The following is a 26123-nucleotide window of genomic DNA, read 5'->3' on the forward strand; positions in this document are numbered from 1 at the left end:
GATTATATCATGTTATAGCTGTTATCTGAACACGTGTCTCGATAAATATGTTATTCTGAGTCATCTAAGTAAACAACAAATTTTAGTTGATATCATTTCACTCACTGTTGTTTAGTTGTTAGGCAGTGGACAATGGAGGCAGTGCATTGTTTCCTCTTACTTTCCTTTGTTTTACACATTGTCACCTGTATTCCGGTATCAGAATTTTACCCTTTTGGCCGTGCGGTGCTTGACCATAATTTCCCAAAGAACGACGATGGCAGTTCACCAAGGGTCAATATCAGTACCCTTTTCCCTTTCTTCAACAGCCAACACGACTCGCTTTACGTAAGTAAGAGTAGGTATTGTCAGTGTTCGTGGAGTGAGTATATGGATGTCATGATGAATGTTAGAATAATACCTTATAGTCAGATGTGAGTGGAATAAATTCAAAGCACCCACCAGGGAACCATGGTGAGTATATCTATCGTTAATGCTAATAACTTATGTATGATGTGGTGAACTTGTTCTTCACTGTGAGTACTGTATGTACAGTAATGTTACTACCACTGTGTACAATAATGTTCCTACCACTGTGTACAGTAATGTTCCTACCACTGTGTGTACAGTAATGTTCCTACCACTGTGTACAGTAATGTTCCTACCACTGTGTACAGTAATGTTCCTACCACTGTGTACAGTAATGTTCCTACCACTGTGTGTACAGTGATATTACTACCACTGTGTGTACAGTAATGTTCCTACCACTGTGTGTACAGTAATGTTCCTACCACTGTGTGTACAGTAATGTTCCTACCACTGTGTGTACAGTAATGTTCCTACCACTGTGTGTACAGTAATGTTCCTACCACTGTGTGTACAGTAATGTTCCTCACACTGTGTGTACAGTAATGTTCCTACCACTGTGTGTACAGTAATGTTCCTACCACTGTGTGTACAGTAATGTTCCTCACACTGTGTGTACAGTAATGTTCCTACCACTGTGTGTACAGTAATGTTCCTACCACTGTGTGTACAGTAATGTTCCTCACCACTGTGTGTACAGTAATGTTCCTACCACTGTGTGTACAGTAATGTTCCTACCACTGTGTGTACAGTAATGTTCCTACCACTGTGTGTACAGTAATGTTCCTACCACTGTGTGTACAGTAATGTTCCTCACACTGTGTGTACAGTAATGTTCCTACCACTGTGTGTACAGTAATGTTCCTACCACTGTGTGTACAGTAATGTTCCTACCACTGTGTGTACAGTAATGTTCCTACCACTGTGTGTACAGTAATGTTACTACCACTGTGTGTACAGTAATGTTCCTACCACTGTATGTACAGTAATGTTCCTACCACTGTGTGAACAGTAATGTTCCTACCACTGTGTGTACAGTAATGTTCCTACCACTGTGTGTACAGTAATGTTCCTACCACTGTGTGTACAGTAATGTTCCTACCACTGTGTGTACAGTAATGTTCCTACCACTGTGTACAGTAATGGTCCTACCACTGTGTGTACAGTAATGGTCCTACCACTGTGTACAGTAATGTTCCTCACACTGTATGTACAGTAATGTTCCTACCACTGTGTACAGTAATGTTCCTACCACTGTGTGTACAGTAATGTTCCTACCACTGTATGTACAGTAATGTTCCTACCACTGTGTACAGTAATGTTCCTACCACTGTGTGTACAGTAATGTTCCTACCACTGTGTACAGTAATGTTCCTACCACTGTGTGTACAGTAATGTTCCTACCACTGTGTGTACAGTAATGTTCCTACCACTGTGTGTACAGTAATGTTCCTACCACTGTGTGTACAGTAATGTTCCTACCACTGTGTGTACAGTAATGTTCCTACCACTGTGTGTACAGTAATGTTCCTACCACTGTGTGTACAGTAATGTTCCTACCACTGTGTGTACAGTAATGTTCCTACCACTGTGTGTACAGTAATGTTCCTACCACTGTGTGTACAGTAATGTTCCTACCACTGTGTGTACAGTAATGTTCCTACCACTGTGTGTACAGTAATGTTCCTACCACTGTGTGTACAGTAATGTTCCTACCACTGTGTGTACAGTAATGTTCCTACCACTGTGTACAGTAATGTTCCTACCACTGTTTGTACAGTAATGTTCCTACCACTGTGTGTACAGTAATGTTCCTACCACTGTGTGTACAGTAATGTTCCTACCACTGTGTGTACAGTAATGTTCCTACCACTGTGTGTACAGTAATGTTCCTACCACTGTGTGTACAGTAATGTTCCTACCACTGTGTGTACAGTAATGTTCCTACCACTGTGTGTACAGTAATGTTCCTACCACTGTGTACAGTAATGTTACTACCACTGTGTGTACAGTAATGTTCCTACCACTGTGTGTACAGTAATGTTCCTCACACTGTGTGTACAGTAATGTTCCTACCACTGTGTGTACAGTAATGTTCCTACTACTGTGTGTACAGTAATGTTCCTACCACTGTGTGTACAGTAATGTTCCTACCACTGTGTGTACAGTAATGTTCCTACCACTGTGTGTACAGTAATGTTCCTACCACTGTGTGTACAGTAATGTTCCTTACACTGTGTGTACAGTAATGTTCCTACCACTGTGTGTACAGTAATGTTCCTACCACTGTATGTACAGTAATGTTCCTCACACTGTGTGTACAGTAATACTACCACTGTGTGTACAGTAATGTTACTACCACTGTGTGTACAGTAATGTTCCTACCACTGTGTGTACAGTAATGTTCCTCTCACTGTGTGTACAGTAATGTTCCTACCACTGTGTGTACAGTAATGTTCCTACCACTGTGTGTACAGTAATGTTACTACCACTGTGTGTACAGTAATGTTTCCTACCACTGTGTGTACAGTAATGTTCCTACCACTGTGTGTACAGTAATGTTCCTCACACTGTGTGTACAGTAATGTTCCTACCACTGTCTGTACAGTAATGTTCCTCACACTGTGTGTACAGTAATGTTCCTCACACTGTGTGTACAGTAATGTTCCTACTACTGTGTGTACAGTAATGTTCCTACCACTGTGTGCACAGTAATGTTCCTACCACTGTGTGTACAGTAATGTTCCTCACACTGTGTGTACAGTAATGTTCCTACCACTGTGTGTACAGTAATGTTCCTACCACTGTGTGTACAGTAATGTTCCTACCACTGTGTGTACAGTAATGTTCCTCACACTGTGTGTACAGTAATGTTCCTACCACTGTGTGTACAGTAATGTTCCTACCAGTGTGTACAGTGATGTTCCTACCACTGTGTGTACAGTAATGTTCCTACCACTGTGTGTACAGTAATGTTCCTACCACTGTGTGTACAGTAATGTTCCTCACACTGTGTGTACAGTAATGTTCCTACCACTGTGTGTACAGTAATGTTCCTACCACTGTGTGTACAGTAATGTTCCTACCACTGTGTGTACAGTAATGTTCCTACCACTGTGTGTACAGTAATGTTCCTACCACTGTGTGTACAGTAATGTTCCTACCACTGTGTGTACAGTAATGTTCCTACCACTGTGTGTACAGTAATGTTCCTACCACTGTGTACAGTAATGTTCCTACCACTGTGTGTACAGTAATGTTCCTACCACTGTGTACAGTAATGTTCCTCACACTGTGTGTACAGTAATGTTCCTACCACTGTGTGTACAGTAATGTTCCTACCACTGTGTGTACAGTAATGTTCCTACCACTGTGTGTACAGTAATGTTCCTACCACTGTGTGTACAGTAATGTTCCTACCACTGTGTGTACAGTAATGTTCCTACCACTGTGTGTACAGTAATGTTCCTACCACTGTGTGTACAGTAATGTTCCTACCACTGTGTGTACAGTAATGTTCCTACCACTGTGTACAGTAATGTTCCTACCACTGTGTGTACAGTAATGTTCCTACCACTGTGTGTACAGTAATGTTCATCACACTGTGTGTACAGTAATGTTCCTACACTGTGTGTACAGTAATGTTCCTACCACTGTGTACAGTAATGTTCCTCACACTGTGTGTACAGTAATGTTCCTACCACTGTGTGTACAGTAATGTTCCTACCACTGTGTGTACAGTAATGTTCCTACCACTGTGTGTACAGTAATGTTCCTACCACTGTGTGTACAGTAATGTTCCTACCACTGTGTGTACAGTAATGTTCCTACCACTGTGTGTACAGTAATGTTCCTACCACTGTGTACAGTAATGTTCCTACCACTGTGTGTACAGTAATGTTCCTCACACTGTGTGTACAGTAATGTTCCTACCACTGTGTGTACAGTAATGTTCCTACCACTGTGTGTACAGTAATGTTCCTACCACTGTGTGTACAGTAATGTTCCTACCACTGTGTGTACAGTAATGTTCCTACCACTGTGTGTACAGTAATGTTCCTACCACTGTGTGTACAGTAATGTTCCTCACACTGTGTGTACAGTAATGTTCCTACCACTGTGTGTACAGTAATGTTCCTACCACTGTGTGTACAGTAATGTTCCTACCACTGTGTGTACAGTAATGTTCCTACCACTGTGTGTACAGTAATGTTCCTACCACTGTGTGTACAGTAATGTTCCTACCACTGTGTGTACAGTAATGTTCCTACCACTGTGTACAGTAATGTTCCTACCACTGTGTGTACAGTAATGTTCCTACCACTGTGTACAGTAATGTTCCTCACACTGTGTGTACAGTAATGTTCCTACCACTGTGTGTACAGTAATGTTCCTACCACTGTGTGTACAGTAATGTTCCTACCACTGTGTGTACAGTAATGTTCCTACCACTGTGTGTACAGTAATGTTCCTACCACTGTGTGTACAGTAATGTTCCTACCACTGTGTGTACAGTAATGTTCCTACCACTGTGTGTACAGTAATGTTCCTACCACTGTGTGTACAGTAATGTTCCTACCACTGTGTGTACAGTAATGTTCCTACCACTGTGTGTACAGTAATGTTCCTACCACTGTGTGTACAGTAATGTTCCTACCACTGTGTGTACAGTAATGTTCCTACCACTGTGTGTACAGTAATGTTCCTACCACTGTGTGTACAGTAATGTTCCTACCACTGTGTGTACAGTAATGTTCCTACCACTGTGTGTACAGTAATGTTCCTACCACTGTGTGTACAGTAATGTTCCTACCACTGTGTGTACAGTAATGTTCCTACCACTGTGTGTACAGTAATGTTCCTACCACTGTGGTACAGTAATGTTCCTACCACTGTGTGTACAGTAATGTTCCTACCACTGTGTACAGTAATGGTCCTACCACTGTGTGTACAGTAATGTTCCTACCACTGTGTGTACAGTAATGTTCCTACCACTGTGTGTACAGTAATGTTCCTACCACTGTGTGTACAGTAATGTTCCTTACACTGTGTGTACAGTAATGTTCCTACCACTGTGTGTACAGTAATGTTCCTACCACTGTGTGTACAGTAATGTTCCTACCACTGTGTGTACAGTAATGTTCCTCACACTGTGTACAGTAATGTTCCTACCACTGTGTGTACAGTAATGTTCCTACCACTGTGTGTACAGTAATGTTCCTACCACTGTGTACAGTAATGTTCCTACCACTGTGTGTACAGTAATGTTCCTACCACTGTGTGTACAGTAATGTTCCTACCACTGTGTGTACAGTAATGTTCCTACCACTGTGTGTACAGTAATGTTCCTACCACTGTGTGTACAGTAATGTTCCTACCACTGTGTGTACAGTAATGTTCCTACCACTGTGTGTACAGTAATGTTCCTACCACTGTGTGTACAGTAATGTTCCTACCACTGTGTACAGTAATGTTCCTACCACTGTGTGTACAGTAATGTTCCTACCACTGTGTGTACAGTAATGTTCCTACCACTGTGTGTACAGTAATGTTCCTACCACTGTGTGTACAGTAATGTTCCTACCACTGTGTGTACAGTAATGTTCCTACCACTGTGTGTACAGTAATGTTCCTACCACTGTGTGTACAGTAATGTTCCTCACACTGTGTGTACAGTAATGTTCCTACCACTGTGTGTACAGTAATGTTCCTACCACTGTGTGTACAGTAATGTTCCTACCACTGTGTGTACAGTAATGTTCCTACCACTGTGTGTACAGTAATGTTCCTACCACTGTGTGTACAGTAATGTTACTACCACTGTGTGTACAGTAATGTTCCTTACACTGTGTGTACAGTAATGTTCCTACCACTGTGTGTACAGTAATGTTCCTACCACTGTGTGTACAGTAATGTTCCTACCACTGTGTGTACAGTAATGTTCCTACCACTGTGTGTACAGTAATGTTCCTCACACTGTGTGTACAGTAATGTTCCTACCACTGTGTGTACAGTAATGTTCCTACCACTGTGTGTACAGTAATGTTCCTACCACTGTGTGTACAGTAATGTTCCTACCACTGTGTGTACAGTAATGTTCCTACCACTGTGTGTACAGTAATGTTCCTACCACTGTGTGTACAGTAATGTTCCTACCACTGTATGTACAGTAATGTTCCTACCACTGTGTGTACAGTAATGTTCCTACCACTGTGTGTACAGTAATGTTCCTACCACTGTGTGTACAGTAATGTTCCTACCACTGTGTGTACAGTAATGTTCCTACCACTGTTTACAGTAATGTTCCTCACACTGTGTGTACAGTAATGTTCCTACCACTGTGTGTACAGTAATGTTACTACCACTGTGTGTACAGTAATGTTCCTACCACTGTGTACAGTAATGTTCCTCACACTGTGTGTACAGTAATGTTCCTCACACTGTGTGTACAGTAATGTTCCTCACATTGTGTGTACAGTAATGTTCCTCACATTGTGTACAGTAATGTTCCTCACTCTGTGTGTACAGTAATGTTACTACCACTGTGTGTACAGTAATGTTCCTACCACTGTGTGTACAGTAATGTTCCTACCACTGTGTGTACAGTAATGTTCCTACCACTGTGTGTACAGTAATGTTCCTACCACTATGTACAGTAATGTTCCTCACACTGTATGTACAGTACTACCACTGTGTGTACAGTAATGTTACTACCACTGTGTGTACAGTAATGTTCCTACCACTGTGTGTACAGTAATGTTCCTCACTCTGTGTGTACAGTAATGTTACTACCACTGTGTACAGTAATGTTCCTACACTGTGTGTACAGTAATGTTCCTACCACTGTGTGTACAGTAATGTTCCTACCACTGTGTACAGTAATGTTCCTACCACTGTGTGTACAGTAATGTTCCTACCACTGTGTGTACAGTAATGTTCCTACCACTGTGTGTACAGTAATGTTCCTACCACTGTGTGTACAGTAATGTTCCTTACACTGTGTGTACAGTAATGTTCCTTACACTGTGTGTACAGTAATGTTCCTACCACTGTGTGTACAGTAATGTTCCTACCACTGTGTGTACAGTAATGTTCCTACCACTGTGTGTACAGTAATGTTCCTACCACTGTGTGTACAGTAATGTTCCTCACACTGTGTGTACAGTAATGTTCCTCACACTGTGTGTACAGTAATGTTCCTACCACTGTGTGTACAGTAATGTTCCTACCACTGTGTGTACAGTAATGTTCCTACCACTGTGTGTACAGTAATGTTCCTACCACTGTGTGTACAGTAATGTTCCTTACACTGTGTGTACAGTAATGTTCCTACCACTGTGTGTACAGTAATGTTCCTACCACTGTGTACAGTAATGTTCCTACCACTGTGTACAGTAATGTTCCTCACACTGTGTACAGTAATGTTCCTACCACTGTGTGTACAGTAATGTTCCTACCACTGTGTGTACAGTAATGTTCCTCACACTGTGTGTACAGTAATGTTACTATCACTATGTGTACAGTAATGTTCCTCACACTGTGTACAGTAATGTTCCTCACACTATGTGTACAGTAATGTTACTATCACTATGTGTACAGTAATGTTCCTCACTCTGTGTGTACAGTAATGTTCCTCACACTATGTGTACAGTAATGTTACTATCACTTTGTGTACAGTAATGGTCCTACCACTGTTTGTACAGTAATGTTCCTACCACTGTGTGTACAGTAATGTTCCAACCACTGTGTGTACAGTAATGTTCCTCACACTGTGTGTACAGTAATGTTCCTCACACTGTGTGTACAGTAATGTTCCTCACACTGTGTGTACAGTTATGTTCCTACCACTGTGTGTACAGTAATGTTCCTTACACTGTGTGTACAGTAATGTTCCTACCACTGTGTGTACAGTAATGTTCCTCACACTGTGTGTACAGTAATGTTCCTCACACTGTGTGTACAGTAATGTTCCTCATAACGAGTACTTTGTGTGCAGTATAAGAGTATATATCGTTTACACCACTTGGTAGTGTATATTATCACTGGGAATATCAGCAGATAATACATATTAGTATATCAATAAAGAACCCCGATCAAAACAAACAAAAACCACAGTTTTAACCAAGTACGGAACAATAAACAGAATTGAAATCAAAAACTAAAAAATGTCTGAAAATGTTTACTGACGCTAGCGAAGTTTTTCTGTTACCTGATTCAATCCGACGTCGGTATGTTTTACCTGTAGCACTACAGTGAAATAATATTATGTCAAATATGGCCTTTATAGAATACTACAGTCTCTCTAACGGAGAACCATAACTAGCCAATCTACTTCCTAGTATGACGCGTCCGATCAGACAACTTTGGCATTTATGATTTGGAATTGGGGATTGTATAAGTTAGTAATAGGTATTTCTTTTATAGCGGGCTGAAGTTAACGATGGGTTCGTTATGGAGATTCGAATAACGAATCCGCTGCCAGCAACGGATTGAGGACTCAGTTTCTAATGTTCAATTAATATTATTTTTACAAACAAAATGACTGGAGATTCGAATAACGAATCCGCTATCAGCAGCGGAATGGTGACTGGAATCCAATCATATGTTATAAGGAAGATACCAATTGAACATATGTAACTGAATCCTTAACCCGCTGCTGCAGTGGATTCGTTATTCGAATCTCCAGTCATATATTAAAAGGAAGAATATCAATTGAACATGTATTTAACCGACTCCCCAATCCGCTTCTTCGTTATTTGAATACCAATATGAAAATGTCAATAAAAGAAAATATCAATTAAACATAAGCAACTGAATTTGTTCTTGACAGCATATTCGGTATTCGAATCCCCGATCCGCTGTCGTTATTTGAATCTCCAATAACGAATAACGAAAGAAAATTAGATGATTTGGCACAACGTGAAGCTTTTAAAAGATGAGAGTAAGTTTTTTAATCTTTCGACCAAGTTCTATGAGACAGATGAGCTAAGATTACAGATTTTATATTGACAGACAAAAACATTTTCTGATACAGTTGTGGCTGTTTCAATAATAGTATTGAATTGGAGTGAAATGCTTTTACTTCAAAGAGGGAGCTTCGTTATATGTGGAGGCCATTGTGAGCAAAGTCTATTCACATTTTACAATGTGTAATTTCCTGTTTATGATAATACTATGTTCCCCGGTAACCATGACTTCGTAACGATAAGAAGTTGGCTGCCTATGAAAAATCTATGGTTGCTTTTTTAATCCATGCTTGGCTCTTATCAGTGAATTTTATGTCAAATGTTTGTGTTGATGTGCTGTTATGTGTCATTTGATGTGACAGTTAAAACAGATTAATCTTTGATCAAATTCGTCTTCAACTATGATGTTATTTTTTTCATATTTAAGATATTTAAGCACTTCATAACTCATAAATTCCTTTACCCTGCAACTGGCATCATTGTCGGAATACACCCACCACATATATTTTTGCTGTAGGCCTATTCGGCAGTGACTGAAAACGGCTAATTCGACTGACCTACTTCCAAGTGAAATAACGCTTAAAATGAGAATATATTTGGAAAATTGTTGATACCCTTTCACTTTAAAATGCTTATTTTAATAACCTTTGCATAATACATAGAATACAAGGTCAGACAAAAGTGGCTCGCCAAGGCCCTCTACTAGCTATTAGTCCTCTATTTTGTGTAACAACAAAGTCTTATGGAAACCCGAATGCATACTTATACCAATGGATTATAAAAAAGACACACAACGTATTAGCACATTTGTGGTGTTATAGGTCAATACAAATGGCGCAATATCCTTTCAACAAACATTGAACCAATTTACGCCAGCTCCCTTCCCCCTCAACGATCATCGTAGCATCGTGTCACCATTTTGGGCAGACGTTGACATACGGAATGGCGGTACCGTGTGGTATCGCGAGACTACAGCTCCTGATATCCTACAGCGAGCAACCAATGAAATTCGTCTGTATTATCCTGGCCAGCTTCACTTCCATGCCAGCTGGGTATTCATAGCAACATGGGACAACGTAGCGTTCTACGGGGCGTCGACAACCGGTAAAACCAAGGTCTGTTGATACATAGAATACTCTCTCTTCGTGACTAAACCCAAGTTGAATTGCTCAATCCAAGAATGTTTTAATAAAGTTTGTAGATAATACATATCTGTGGTTCTACGTCCATTTGTCATACAAATGTGCTGTTTCCCTTCCCTCTGTATAATGTGTTTCGGTGTATTCGAAAGACGACGGTCATTCTTTATTATAACAGAAAAACACGTTCCAGGCTGTTCTCATTACAAATGGCCGTCACTCTTTCACCGTGTTTAACTACGCTAAAGTAACGTGGACCACGGGGACTGCCAGTAGTGGTAACGCGGACACAGGACTGGGAGGAACTCCAGCCCAGGTAACACATCTATATATAACTGTATTTTCTCAACAGGAACAATATTTCCATAGTTACATTATCTTTAATGTTACTTTATGCTGTGGTTGCGATCTACTATTGGATTTTTTTTAAAACATCATCGAATATAAACACTCCATATGTCTCTACCTGAAAATTCAAAACTCTAAACCGTAGCTCAAACTCAAACATCTTAAAACTGGGCTTCAACTTCGCGACAAAAAGATACCTTAAGAAACAAACATGCAAAAATGTAAAACTACAGACAGGACAGAGAGTTGTGTAATAAAAATATACTCAAGCTTTTATCGAATATACTAAGGCGTTAATTGATTTTTTTTGGTAAAATTTAGTTTGAAAAATCTATAACACTTACATGAATGGTCATGGGGTTGAACAGCAACAATGGGCAACATAAAATGGGTTGAAATACGTACATTTTTAAAAGAAAATTGAAAACGTCAGCAACAAGCATCACAAAATATATATAATATAGTTGTTTCAATGCAAATGGCTATTTTGAATTTTACAAGTTAGCCGAGATAGAATTTTATCGGATGTAAGACTATTTTAAAGTTTGTATAACAAAGATAATTAGAAATTCAAAATCAAGTAATTTCGGGAGAGGTCATTTACCAGTTATATTTAAATATGTGGTGATTGTGGATTTCACAGGTTGGTTTTAACGGAGGTGATGGCGTCAATTTCTACGCATTAGACGAATCCCGAACGCCATCTATCGTCAATCTTGCCCGCATGTCTAACGTAAAAACGAATGGTAAATTCGTGTTCCGGATTGATACAGCTAAAATAGAGAATGGTGGATGTAATACCGGAGGTAAGGAAGGGCACTGTAGTACTCGCACAGAAAGACAATCTTTTATGTATATATGGAAGACTTACCGCAATGCGTAGTAAGATCTATTATATTCATACGTGTAGTTAAATATGTTGTTAATTGATTACCGTGATTATTGCCAGGTAAAACTATATGGAGAATCAAACCACGATTATCATAAAACATAATTGTATAAAATCAAAACATAAAATATAAAATCTACCATATCTACACATGTAGTTAAATATGTCGTTAACTGATTTCTGTGATTATTGACAGGAAAAACAATATGGAGAATCAACCACGATTATCATAAAACATTATTGTATAAAAACAAAACATAAAATATAAAATCTACCATAGCTACACATGTAGTTAAATATGTTGTTAACTGATTACCTTGAGTATTGACAGGTAAAACAATATGGAGAATCGACCACGATTCTCGTGAAATGATTTTATAAGAAATATACATATGTTAAGATATTATCCAGATAATGACAATATTAACAGGTGCCCTAGTGGTGTATCCCTTCCACGTCACTATGTATGGAAGCCAGGAGATCACGGTATCTGGTCCCTGTTTTTCCGCGAATGACACCGTGCATATCATCTTCCCCAACAACGACAGCCAATCGTGTGTTGGGAGGTCACTGTTCAGTGTCAGGTGTCTCACACCAACATTTTACGTCACTGGAGTCATCGACATTGCTCTCCATATCACTTCTTCAGGCGGACATACGTCTCGTTACACGGGTTTCTGCACGGTCGGTGAGTGATGACTCCATTGTTAAACTTATTGTTATACTTATTCCATTGTTTTAATTATTCTAATAATTTATTTAATCCATGTATATATTGATGTCATTGTTTTTTGTTGTTTTTTGTTTTTTGTTTTTTTTTATTGCACTCAGAAATGATCTGATTGTCAGCTCTATTATATGGGTACAAAGCGACATACAAATAATATATGTAATATTTTTGTGATATTGTTAATTTATTCAATTATGTTTTATTTAACATTATCATATAAAGACAGAAAGATAATAGAGAGGGGAGAGAGATGAATCTGGAGGGGGAGATAGACTCTGGAGGGGGAGAGAGACGTGGGGGAGGAGGAGAGAGAAAAAAAACAAAAAAAAGAGAGGCAGAGAGCTGAGGAGGTAGAGATTGAGAGGAGAGCGAAAGAATGAGTGTTGAGTTGAATAGAGGAGAGAGAGTGTCTTGTGACAAATACAAATATATGTCAGAAATGGAAATAATTTGAATATATGATACATGGTAAGGATAGGAGAATAGCTTAAAATATAAGGAGTAGGAAATATTCAAGGTAGATAGCTAAAGAGAAATATATAACCTTTCTTCCAGAACATTCTTTCAAAACTCTTTGTTCTTTCATTCTTTTTATTTGTTTATGCATGTAAGTCACGCTCAATCTTACTCCGAACTCATCTTTGCAATATCACATACAAACGATTGAAAAAGGTATGTTAGGATTAAAAGTTCAAAGGACCTAAATATCTGAATATTTTATTTGTATAATTTTCTTGTGTTGTGATATGTTTTTGAGATAATAATTATTCCATGTCGCATTTGTTCATATCTGCTGAAGTAGGTTTTTTCATATCATCATCGTGCAAGTTTTATCCTTATTTTTTTTTATTATTTCATTCTTCATGTTTGACTTCTTATATCAATATAAATATTTGATGTCTATTCTATTATATCAAGAGTTCAGCTTCCGTGTTGGTCATATCAACTCTTACCACTTTCACTGACTGTCGATACAACAGAACAGACGATACATTAGATATATCTATATTTTTCACAATTTTTCAATAATAGTTAGACATACACATAACTTCAATAATGAATAATATGCATTACAACTGTCATTATTATCAATAGAATAAGCTCACATTGTAATCAATATAAATAATTGATCGATCCATTATTATTTTAATTATTTTCAGCTTCCGTGATGGTCAGACAAAGAAACAAATCAATAATTATTATGTGTTTTCTATCAAATAGTTAATCATCTTATATTTTCCATAGATGCAACCCAACTCATATTTCAAAACTAAACATGGGTTTACGAATTTCCTTTTTTGATCGCTCAAATGAAATGTTTTAAAAATTGTAAAGCCAACCATGCATAAAATTATGTTAATTTCCGTGTACATTTTTTGCCCAATTTTGTAACCAAGTAGGATATTTTGTAGTTTCCTTAAATTTACATTGAAGCCATGTTTCATAAAAATAACGATTAGCTTATTCCAAAATATTTCAAAATATTGGCATTCAATAAAATAATGATTGTAAGTTTCTGTTACACCGCAGACATTACACAAATTGTTCTCTTCCATTCTCCATTTGTGGAGCTGGTACTTACTAGGAATAATTCAGTGTAACAATTTCCACTTAAAAATTTTGTGTTTGTTTTCCTTCAATTTTCTGAAGGTGAAATAGATAATATCTTCAAATATTTGTGTTTCTTTTATGTCAAATTGCTTTCGCCAATATTCAAAATTGTGCGCAGGTACGACCTTTTTCTGCAATGCTTTTTGATATAATATTGTATTATTCAGATCGTCTAACTCCAAATAAGTCTTTGTTTTTTTGTCGTAAAATTGATTGTTATATGCATTGTATTATCATTTTTATTCCATTGTTTAACTAATTTCATTGTTAAAATGCGGTCATTATTATTCTGACGCCATTTTCTTACACCTTCATCATTTCAGTAAACCCTTTGTTAAGCGAACCTGGATTGGTTCGAGTCTTGGTTGGTACCTGGGCCCGAGATAAAAGAGTGGCCGTTCAGTGGACTCCTGATAGCTTGCCCTTCACAGAAAGTCGTGCTAATATAGATGCTTACACCATCGAGGTACATAAACTATATGTTTCCATTGCAACTTAATGTATATGTATGCATTTAATTCAAATCAACTTTGATTGATAAATTGTTACATTTGTACAGAGTTTCGTAAATTACAATTAACACTTATTGATATAATTGAATACAAGTTAAATAGAGGTCAAAAACACCATAACACACGAGACAAATCGTACTTCAAAGCAATACGGGAGAATTTTATATTCGCTTCATAACTTTGTCATTTATAACGACAATAAACACCATGTTGCTGGGTAATTCAACGTTTAGCTTAATTCTCAAAAATATGGAGTAGGATTTATCTGAAAGCACTTCTTGTGATTTTAAGGTTTATTAAATGTTCAAGTTCCAAAACTTTACTATAGTTTCATGACATATTTGTATTTTGTTTAGCCAAACAAAGCCGGAGAGTCACGACTTATCTTTGAAAAAGCATTGGCATCCTCTGTATTAATCAGATCTGCTTCTGCCTCGTTCATTTTTGACGTTGAAACAAATGTTATAATTCTTAAGATGACAGAAGTTGGAACTAATGTGACGTAAGTACTAAGCCACGTCATATATTTAACATTGGCATACAGGTGATGATATTTTGAGATGAAACAACGGGGCATTCCAGATATCGATATCATACTGAATTTTGTCCTTTGATAAAAGCACAAGAAAGACACTTTAATCATTAACTGATACATTGAATTGTGTAGTATATGACACAAAAAACTATATAGGATATGGCCAAATGCATTAAAAATACTGCTAGTGATGCAATAACTGTATTGCTTTAATGCATAATGACGCGTATACAACGGAGGACCTGTAAGGGGAGGGGGAGAGAAAGCTGTATTAAATGAGTTCGATAATTTTTGACAATTGAACAAGTTAAGAAGTGACGTATTGTGGCACCAATGGTATAGAAACAAAGATTTCTGAAGCACCAACAAATTATGAATAAAGAATGATAACAATATCATAATAATAGTCGCTCGTGAGTTCAAAAGCTTCATCCCAAAATGCAGAGGCGAAGTCCCAACGAATGTCTCAATGTTCAATCGATCTTTTATTTTCTTTAAAAGATACAACGAGACATTCAAACTTTAGGAAAGATGAAATAGAATAATATATACGGTATAACTTTCAGTATTGAACAAAACGAAAAGTCCATATTCTTGTTTTTAATATCTTATTATCGTCCTTTATCGGGGAGGCACCGTCTATAACTCTTTCTTAAGACATTCATGTATATGATATCGCGCATAACTTTATAGGGCAGGTAAGATTAGCTATATATCTAAGATAGAAATGCATTTTGATATCACCATAATCATGATATATCAGCATACTGTTTCCTTGTACATATCCATGATAAATATTTATATATATGATATATATGACGTTTGGGACCGCGGTGGCCGAGTGATTAAGGTATATACCGACACTTTATCACTAGCCCTCCATCTCTGGGTCGTGAGTTCGAAACCCTCCTAGGTCAGGTGCCTGGTACTGATCGTAGGCCGGTGTTTTTTCTCCGGGTACTCCGGCTTTCCTCTACCTACAAAACCTGGCATGCCCTTAAATGGCTCTGGCTAAACATTAAACAAAATAAACCAAATGTGAGAAATTTAATAATACATATTAGCTGAAGATAGGAAAGGTTTCGTCTTTTTTCGCCTTTTTTTACTGAAGCGAATGAACTCTGACGATACTATTGATAATACCGATTCTTTCACATCATATGTATTTTACAGCATTGTTTATTTATCTAAGACTCACTAGTAATATATTATGGTGCCCTACACAGGTTACATAACAGCGTCTGGTCAGACGCGTTTGTTGTAAAACCAAACATGGATACAAATAAGGGACAGAAAGAAGCCAAAGACACGTGTCAAAGACAACTCAATTCTGATATGAAGTTGCCTCCCTTGACGGACCTTCGTATCCAGACATGTCCATGCAGGGCGGAGCAAATTGAGATCGACCTTGCGAGATTCCATCGAGATCCACTTTGTAAAGATATAAAATATCTGGATCATTTAGATTTTCGAACCTCCCGGAACTGTCAGCAGGCAGAGGCCCAACAGTGTTACCGACTCAACTCTCCAGGGTAAATTATTTCAGAATCTTTTACATAATAATGGATACAATACATCGGTCAGTGTAAACGATCTGATGGAAATTAATTCCATACACAATTGAAATGATGAGATTATATTCTTAGTAAGTAATTTGCTGATAATCAAGATACCCCATCTTGAATGAATGCAGATTAACAAGTCGACAAGGGAAGATCTGCAGTTTGATCAAGTTTCTTGGTTGGGGGGGGGGGGGGGGGGGGGGGGGGGGGGGGGTAAATGTTCTCTCAACGCCGTAAAGACAGTAAAAAGAAGTAAAAAAACTTATAAAGATATAATACAGGAGCAATTCGCTCTTGTCATTCGACTTTATGTAAAATGCATTGAATACGTCGTTTGATCCGTCATATTTCTTTTTGATATTTCGTATTTTAAACAGAATAATTCTGCAACTAAATACTGATACAATGTATCTTAAAAGTGAAGAATGATGTACGATGTTTTCCTAAGAAGATGATTGTATTGTCTTTAAGACCTAATGGATCAGGTCGTCTGTGTTGTTACGATTACCTGGGAAACCTTATGGATGCCAAGTCTGTGTCCGGGGGAGGCACTGCACACCGATTCCACTACTTTGGGGGACCTGGCAGCGTCCCTTATTTATCTACTCTAGTATTTGACACGTCACCTTACTTCCATTGTTGTAAGTACATACGGGATACTGCAGGACTAGCTCTGTGTGCCCGGCTACTACAACAACGTCCACAGGGTGACTGTAAAAACTATCAACCCATAAGGCCAGGTAAGCATGGGCTGTCATAGTACCAAGAACTAACAGGACAGCTTTTTGTATTGATCTAGATACAAATGTGTCCTAGCTCTTTTAACGGACATTTAAGTAATATGGTAGAATATTCTTTCCATTGCTTTTTTGGGGGATACTTACGTCGCCAAAGTTATGACAGGTTGCCAAAACAATCATGATACATGTCGACTTATTTAGATAAAAATGGGCTGATTATGATAATGTGTTCGAGAAAATAATCTCAAACTATTGCTAACTGATAACAGAAATATACCACCGAGACTCATTTTTCGTCAAACAAAAATCGCATGTGAATGTATCAAAAGTAATCATAAAATGATTGAAAGATTTATTTTCAAGTAACAGACATACACACTTTGTATAACTACATAACTCTTTTTAAACGATGTCATATTTAATTTATTCTTAATATCATTTACCTAATAGGTTTTAGGTTTAAACATTTCAATTTTTCTATATTGTACCACCACTAACTGTGGGTATGAAATCCTTTGTTTACCCTCCACGTATAGCACGACTAAGTGGCGATCCCCACTTCACTACACTGGATGGGTTGCCGTATACCTTCAATGGCGTTGGGGAATTCATACTGCTGAAACACATAAATAATACGTTCTTCGCGCAAGTCCGAATGGAACAGGTGGCTGGTCCGGATGGTAAGCTTTCCTTATGTCCTTTTCAAAGTTTGAAGACTGCGAGCAAAATATGCATTTGCAAATAATATTTTGACATTTGTAATTCGATATGTTCTTCTGTACTGGGTCGTCATACCTAACAGAATTTTACCTTTATCTTTTCTGGATGTTGTTGTTACTTGTATTTCATATTTTTCCTTAGGCACTTTGCGTAAGGCGAGTGTGATAACCTCTTTCTCAGCGAAACGATTCAACATGTCAGATACTGTAGAGGTCCGACTGAATTCCATCAGGGTGGCCGATGTCCTGGTAAATGGTGAAATAGTGGATTTTATCCATTACAGATCTCTACACTTCAATGGTAATACAATATCCGCGGTCAGAGTTATAATATCATATCGCAATTTTAGATGTAACATTTCATATTAGACACCAGTAATATATACCCCACCAGTGATAAGGTGTTTCTTTTTAATGGGTACTGATTGAGATATCTTACAGTGTGCAACTGCACATTTCTATACATTTAGTTACTGATTTGATATGAAATGCTGTGTTCTCTTGATTGTATTTCTAAGATGCTATACCGGCATGGGATACAAAGGTAATTATAAGGTAATATTTCCATCTTAGGTGTCTCAACAACGATGACCGAACGGAACAACACAGACGGATCATTAAAACAAATCAACCTTATCTTCACTGAGCCCAGCCTGGCGTTTCGCATTCTGGCTTATCCTTCCCTTCTCAATGTCATCGTGGTATCGGGGTCGGACAGCTTACAAGGTATACACTGTAAATATGTCATACAGTTGTATGCTTCAGTGGAATCTAACGTATGGAAATCCATAACAGTTGGTCTCATAATACAGAATGTACAGATAAGTTAATATAAAAGTTAAACATAATTTGTTTTTAGCTATTATAAAACTTGCAATACATTGCTGCCATCGATGGATTATATACAGTTAGCATATTTGAGCATATTTTGGAAGTAATTCTTAATTGTGGTATTATCATTAAACACGAATTTGGAGGAATTCAATCCCTGTAATATTTTAGATAGCCATATATAATCCTTTATCAATGAGTGAATATAAGATTTTAAAATGTTAACCACACGTGTGGATCCTCCTTTATACAATTGGTAAGCAGTTAACAGCAACATAACGATACACATAAACGTGGGATCTATCCATCTTAAACGTTAAAGCTGAACATCCAATAACAATCATAACGAAGTCAATCAGGAGTGCTCGTAGACGATAACACCAATTGCGTTCATATGCTTAACGATCGAAAGGATGTCAATGTTATAGGAAACATCACAGGACTTCTGGGAAATTATAACGGTGATCCTGAGGATGACCTAACCACACAAGATGGACATATTATCTCCCGGAACAGCACGGCGAGGGATATACACCTGGACTTCGGGTTGACATGTAAGTTTCTTATTCGCTTAACGGGACATATTGAAATGACAAAGGGATCATAATAATTCGTATTCATTTATACTTTTAAAAGAAGCTAATTTGCCATCATGCGCGTTCAAAAGGAATCCATTATACTGCGACATATATGCATTTTCTGGTGTTTTTTTTATAATATTAGGAAATATTTGAATAGAGTGAATATGTATAGTGTACCTTTAACCATCAATTCTACCATTGCTCAAGTAATATGTTATAATGGTTCTAAGATTTATTGTCATATATAATCTTGAACTTGGTATTCATCCAATTATTTTCAAAATAATGTTGCGTAATTACACGATGTGTTCATATAATGCTCGTTATCAAAAATGGTTTCATAGAAATATAATATATTTACGACTAATTTATGTTCATTATGTCGGCTTTTAGTGTATCTATTGTTTTTATAACACTTTGTTTATTTTGTACAATTGTCTTATGATAGCATAATCACGAAGCAAAAGCCGCATATACAATTTTAAGTAATTGGTTCAAATTAATTGCATAAATAGACTAAAAGTAAAATATTATTATTGTGTGTCACTCGTACTCATGTATTCATAATGGGTTTTTTCATGCTGAAATCATATATTGACTAGTACGGAGTATTCACTCGTGTAACAATCGGAAGTATCTCGTAAAGAAAGAATAAACATCTTTAATATTAACTGTTTAACTTGTTTTAGGGAGAGTTCGCAGACAGCATTCCCTGTTCACGTATCCCATTGGTAAAAACTACTCAACTTTCCAGAACGAGGCCTTCACTCCTATGTTCCCGGACCCTGCTCAAACGTTCACACCGGAAGCACGGAATATATGTGGCGATGACGAATTTTGTCTTTACGACTACCACACTACTGGACGGGCGGATATTGCAGACGCAACAAGAGCTGCTACTCAGACATTCAAAAGCATACAAATACAAGCGGAACCAGGTAAGATGAATATTTGAAAACAAGATCCTTAAAGGAAAAATATGTTTTTGGGCACGTATGTAATAATTTATGATTATTGTTGTTTTGGTTTTTTCTCCGAATTATCCACTTGAAAATACGAATGAACACACATTGACATTGATTATCACCAAACAAATAATCATGTTTAAACTATCTGCAAGATATGGATGATCTGATTACATGATATAACACTATTATCCCTTACAGTACTTAACATTCAGATCCACTGCAATATGTTGCGGGTCAAATTGATCGTAGAATAGATAATTGTAGAATATGGGTTATGGGGTCTTTTGTTGTTTACAACTTAAAACAAAACAAAAAAGTTGAGGTGCTTTATTTATAGGAATATATTATTCCCGCCATTTGTTTTATATGTTTTCCCGGGTATTATATTACTATCTCAGTCGATCGTATTTTGATGATATCGTTACAGTTATTGTATGTAATCATCCTCTCGATGTTGCATATGGTTACTGGAATAGTACCGGCTTAGTCGTGAATTCCACTGCTGTTCTCATTTGTGAAGAAGGCAGACGACCTAACACTTCTGACGTCATATCCTGTACAGCAAACGGGACCTGGGAACATAGCAATGATGCGTGCATAGAAAGTAAGGCATAATTACAACTTGTTTCATCAATATGTCATTTAATAACATATGATTCTTGAATGTATGTGCGAGTCTACATCAGTTCCATCAACCTAAAGTTAAATGTCTTCACATCTCCCATGATGAAATAAAGAATATACCTATAATCATGTCACCTGGCCTGCAGTCCGTTGCGGAGCATTACTCGACATTCCATTTGGACGTTGGTTGGCATCAAACTACACGGTGGGAGCCACTGCGACTCTGCAATGTGATGTCGGGTCAAATTTGAATGGATCAGGCGTGGTGACGTGTGATGAGGTCGGCATGTGGCATCCCAATGGACAAGCCTGCGACGTAGGTATGTAATGGGTAAACGATACGCTTCTGTAAATTGATAATAATATGTATTTATATATTAGTCCAGGATGGTTTTATAGGAGTGCTGTGTTTCTACGTAAATTGTAATTTATAATAATGTGATAAAATGTGCATCAGATGAAAAAAATGATCTTTAAATGGCATTTAAGAATTTTTAACACATTAAATGCCTTTGTAATAAAATTTAAAGAAATAACTAAGTAACTAAAATACTAAAGTTAGGTCGAAAGAAACAAAGCCACAAAGGAGTAGAACGATTTTTTTCCGAAACTATTGTGCTATGTCATAGTATGAATTATAGATTTTCACATATGCTATGGGGTGATCATGTTTTTACCAAGGAAGAGATAATTCACAAAACATGAAATCGAAAAATAGCTTGCGCGCTATGACGTAATGGTACGGACTGGTTCACATGGTGTCATTATTTTTCTTTGGCGTCATACAATTGTTATGGGGAATTCCCCAGGCTAATCCCTAGATGCTTATATGATGGCGGATGAAGTAAATCGATATTCAATTAAAATTCCGCCATGAATTTTATTTGTAAGTATTTGTAATTGTAAACATGGGTCTGTTCCGTGAATAGGGAGATCAATTGAAAGAGACCTATATAATGTTCTATTAAACGACAATATAAGTCTGTCTGTTTGCATATGAAGTTGTTTGTGGACCTCTTCCGTCCTTCCTAAATGGGCGATGGGTCAGCAATGGAACAACATTTGGACATACAGCCATCTTGGAATGTGATGAGGGGACCGAGTTTGTGGGTAGCACAAATGTCCAATGTGGGGTCACTGGAACGTGGGGAATTGGCACACAAACTTGTACTACCAGTATGTTAATAATTATCATATATACATGTATTGATATTAGTGTTGTATTATATACTTATGATAATAAACTTTGTAGTACTTACTTATCATTATAGTATTGATACTGTTAGACTCTAAAACAAAAATGATATATCATATAATATATTAATATTGCACTTGTTCATACCAAATGGCTCATCTGTATATGTTCAGGTGTTAAAGCACCAGAATGGAAGAAGTTCACAGAACGAAGGATGAAACTTGCTTAATGTTATAAGATCATATAAAAAAGAATCTTAAAAAATAAATTTCCATAACTCCAAAACATACTTGTTAGTCTGGCAATCATGCATTAGAAACAGCCAAATACGTATATGGTCAAAGGCGCGGAAGTTGACGTATCTAAATTAAGAACATCGGTTCAAAATGCACATAATCTTGGAGATACAGGAAAACTATTCATGTTTTCATAATCGACTGACCATCATAAGGTAGGACCAACATGTTTGACTTCAATTTAGTACAACAATCTTCAAATCTGTTAAAGAAGATCAATCAGTCTTAATCATTTAAACAGTTCCTGTATCGACAACCCGTTGCTGATATGAAGATATTTCCACAAATAAGGTGTTAAACAGATGTTTTCTTTCTAATCAGAGACAAGAATTCGGTTAATATTTGTTCACGACGATAAACATTAATTCAGAACTAACATCAATGTTTTTCTTGTTTGCATTAAACCAAAACAGCTACATTGTAATTGCATAATTATGAGTTGTCACTCTTCTAAACTACGAAAATACTGTAGCGATTATGTTATCATCCTAAATATTGTGTAATTTGAAATGTCGTTGTTTTCAAGTTTCGAAGGGACCCGCGAAAATAGTATGGAGTATCTGCGACAGGTTGAAACTTAAAATATCAATGAATATTTCATATTAGTTTTGAAATATTATTCCATTGTTGTTTTCTAGTTGATTGTGGACATTTACCTTCGATGACACACGGCCATTTGGTTAGCAATGCAACATTATTTGGACATACAGCTGAACTTGTGTGCGGGGAAGGGAGACAACCAAATGGTGTTCCGAACGTCACGTGTGGACTTAGTGGAGAATGGAATATCAGTTCACTCGCGTGTGATCTGGGTACGAATTTATCCAGATAAGTAATGACACCATATATCATAATATATTGTAGTTTAGTGGAAAATGGAGTATCAGCTCTGTAACATGTGATCTGGGTATGAGTAAAGCCTAATTCGTAGTAGCACAGTTGTGTATCTTCCTGGGGAATGGAGTATAAGCTCTCTCTCATGTGATCTGGGTATAAGTATATCCTAATAGGCAATGACACAGTCATATGTAATCCTGTGTAGTTTGGTGGGAAATGGAGTATCAGCTCTCTGACATGGGATCTTGGTATGAGTATAGCCTAATTCGTAATAGCACATTCTAATGTGATTAATGTGTTTTCGTATAATTTGTACTGCAGAGTGTTCACTCAGTGTTTGTTTTTATCTGTTACTATTGCTATGGTGGTCTTAGAAACTTTGTCTTTGGTATACATTTAGTTTTGATAAATTTGTCATATTTTTTACCAAATAATATGTACCGTATTTACTGAAGTTATTAAATTTGAATCCTTTCAATACGTTACGTCCCTAGCTACATGACTCACTTTTGCATTGATTTTTCGATTTGTATTATATCATTATACTTAATTTCAAGGTTTTTAATATGCTAGTAATAATATTTTGTAACAATTCAACAAAATTTCAATAGTTGACTGTGGACCCCCACATCGGGTGGCGAATGGGCTGTGGACTGGCGGAGAGTACACATATGGCTCCTTATTACATCTGCGATGTAACACCGGGACTACTATTATAGGAAATGGCACGGTCAACTGCACGGCTAACGGACAGTGGTCAAGCATCGAGCAAAGATGTGATGTTGTAAAGAAATATAAAAAGTATGTGATTCAATTTCTTGAAATGTAAGATTGACTATCGGATTAATGTTCAGACATATTCTGACAACAAATCGGTTTTATCATCACACAAGAATTAAAACAATAGAATTAGGGTTCACATCGAGAAGCGGGTGTCTGTTAGTGAACAGCTTCCATATATTCTTTAATCAGAATACTCAGTACATCGATTTTTCATGACACAATATGCCCAAAGTCAATTTTTCCGACCAACTGTATTCAAATGTTCGGTATTTTTGGTAAACAAATAAACAAATGGACGCGATCAATTCATTTCGTATCTTTCGAAGCATACCACTGAAGAATTATCTAGAAACTTTACATGCGCTGTAATGTGGTCCAAAAGTACATTTTGAACGCAATATTAACTCCAGGAAAACAATTAATGCATCAATATTCTGTTCCTTTTACATTCGAATCTTATTTTGTTTGGTTTGTATTTATCTGTCGATTAGTGTAATGTTTGTCGGAAATGCATCAGATCAATAGACTATAGGTCTTATATCTTGATAGCTCGATACGTATGTAACTGTCAACACCAGTATTTAAGCCAGAAATGGAGTTAAGCCCTGACTGACGAGTCATCTTGTTTGTTTCAACTTGAACAAGGCAAGTTGTTGAAAGTCATCCTTGCACTTTGTTAAAGATAATACGACTTTTAATATTAACATTTTTAGTTTTTCTTACATAACACAAATGTTTATGGGTTACTTGATAACGGTTGAAATGGTATTTGAAATATTATGCTTGATATCTTTAACAACGCGCTTTTCATCAAATATAAAATTAAAGACAATCATGATCGATGGATGGATTCAAAATTTGTTTGTAACCTGATCTTTCGATGTACTTTGCATATCAGGTGCAATAGAACGACCCTCTCTCTCAGCTCCCTAAAGTCGTGCAATTAGAAATTAAGAGGATATATCTAAAGAGTTGCTAGCTGATGAAACCCACTTCAAGGATTTTAGTCTACGTTGTTGATTTTTCTGCGATTGCGTTTCTTTGTCCTTTCAGTACGCAACCAAATAAAATAACCCGGACACAATATTTCTAAATCTACTCTTAACCATTTGCATAACACATACCAATGAATAGATGTTTTTGCGATATTAAGTCAAATACAAAATTCCTTCTTAGTAGTACTTCAATACAAACCTACCGATGTTTATGTCCTGTTGACTGTTCGTACTATGGTTATTCTGTTATACTTTCATTTCAGGCTCAAGTAGTTCCTTTACGAAGGCGGCATTAGGCGGGGTCATTGGAGTAACAAGTGCCATTTCTACAATGATCGTCATAGTTATCATCATGCGGCGTCGCAGAAAACATTCATCCTCATATCACATCACGTGTGGCAATAATATGAAAATAAACACTAGTAGCATGTAGAATACTATAGCACTGACAGCGATAAACAAAGTAGAATAATGAACTTCTTTTTTCCGTACTTTACTATATCGTGTTGAATGTAAATGAAACGTCATTCCATGTAATTAGGGCTTTTCACCAAATGGTGAAAAGACCTATTGTTTTTGTTATGTTTCTTATTATTATTATTAGGGCTTTTCACCAAAAATTGCGAAAATAATCCGGTAATGTTCAATGGTCTTCTGTTTTTATTATCGTCGTGTTTTCGGGGTCACGTTCTAATAACCGACGCCACGAAATGCCATACAGCTAATGGCCCGAAGTGTTATCCACTCCAAACATCCACTTATCGACTATAGATGCCTGATTCTATAGCATGTGGGCTTCCTACGTCATCAAATGCAGTTCCCGCGAAATTACTGGGAAATATAAAACAATTCTTTAAATGAAATGAAGCGAAAGAAATAGAAAACGTCTAAATAAAAGCATCGTGATCAGTATTGAG

The 26123-nt window shown here is 37.0% G+C and overlaps 1 protein-coding gene across 1 annotated transcript; it reads left to right on the forward strand.

The window, feature by feature from the left end:
* The first annotated feature begins 120 nt into the window (after window positions 1–120).
* Window positions 121–26123, forward strand: LOC117323691 (sushi domain-containing protein 2-like). The gene is made up of 20 exons (XM_033879067.1): window positions 121–327; window positions 10133–10426; window positions 10629–10766; window positions 11442–11604; window positions 12118–12375; window positions 14352–14494; window positions 14897–15042; window positions 16302–16607; window positions 17109–17377; window positions 17914–18057; window positions 18239–18397; window positions 18670–18822; window positions 19356–19481; window positions 20198–20446; window positions 20904–21080; window positions 21247–21420; window positions 22103–22276; window positions 23230–23403; window positions 24040–24229; window positions 25470–26123. Exons 1-20 carry the CDS (start codon window positions 133–135, stop codon window positions 25477–25479), a joined length of 3642 nt encoding a protein of 1213 aa, XP_033734958.1. The 5' UTR covers window positions 121–132; the 3' UTR covers window positions 25480–26123.

This window comes from Pecten maximus, chromosome 3 (assembly GCF_902652985.1).
Source record: "Pecten maximus chromosome 3, xPecMax1.1, whole genome shotgun sequence".
Lineage (NCBI taxonomy): Eukaryota > Metazoa > Mollusca > Bivalvia > Pectinida > Pectinidae > Pecten > Pecten maximus.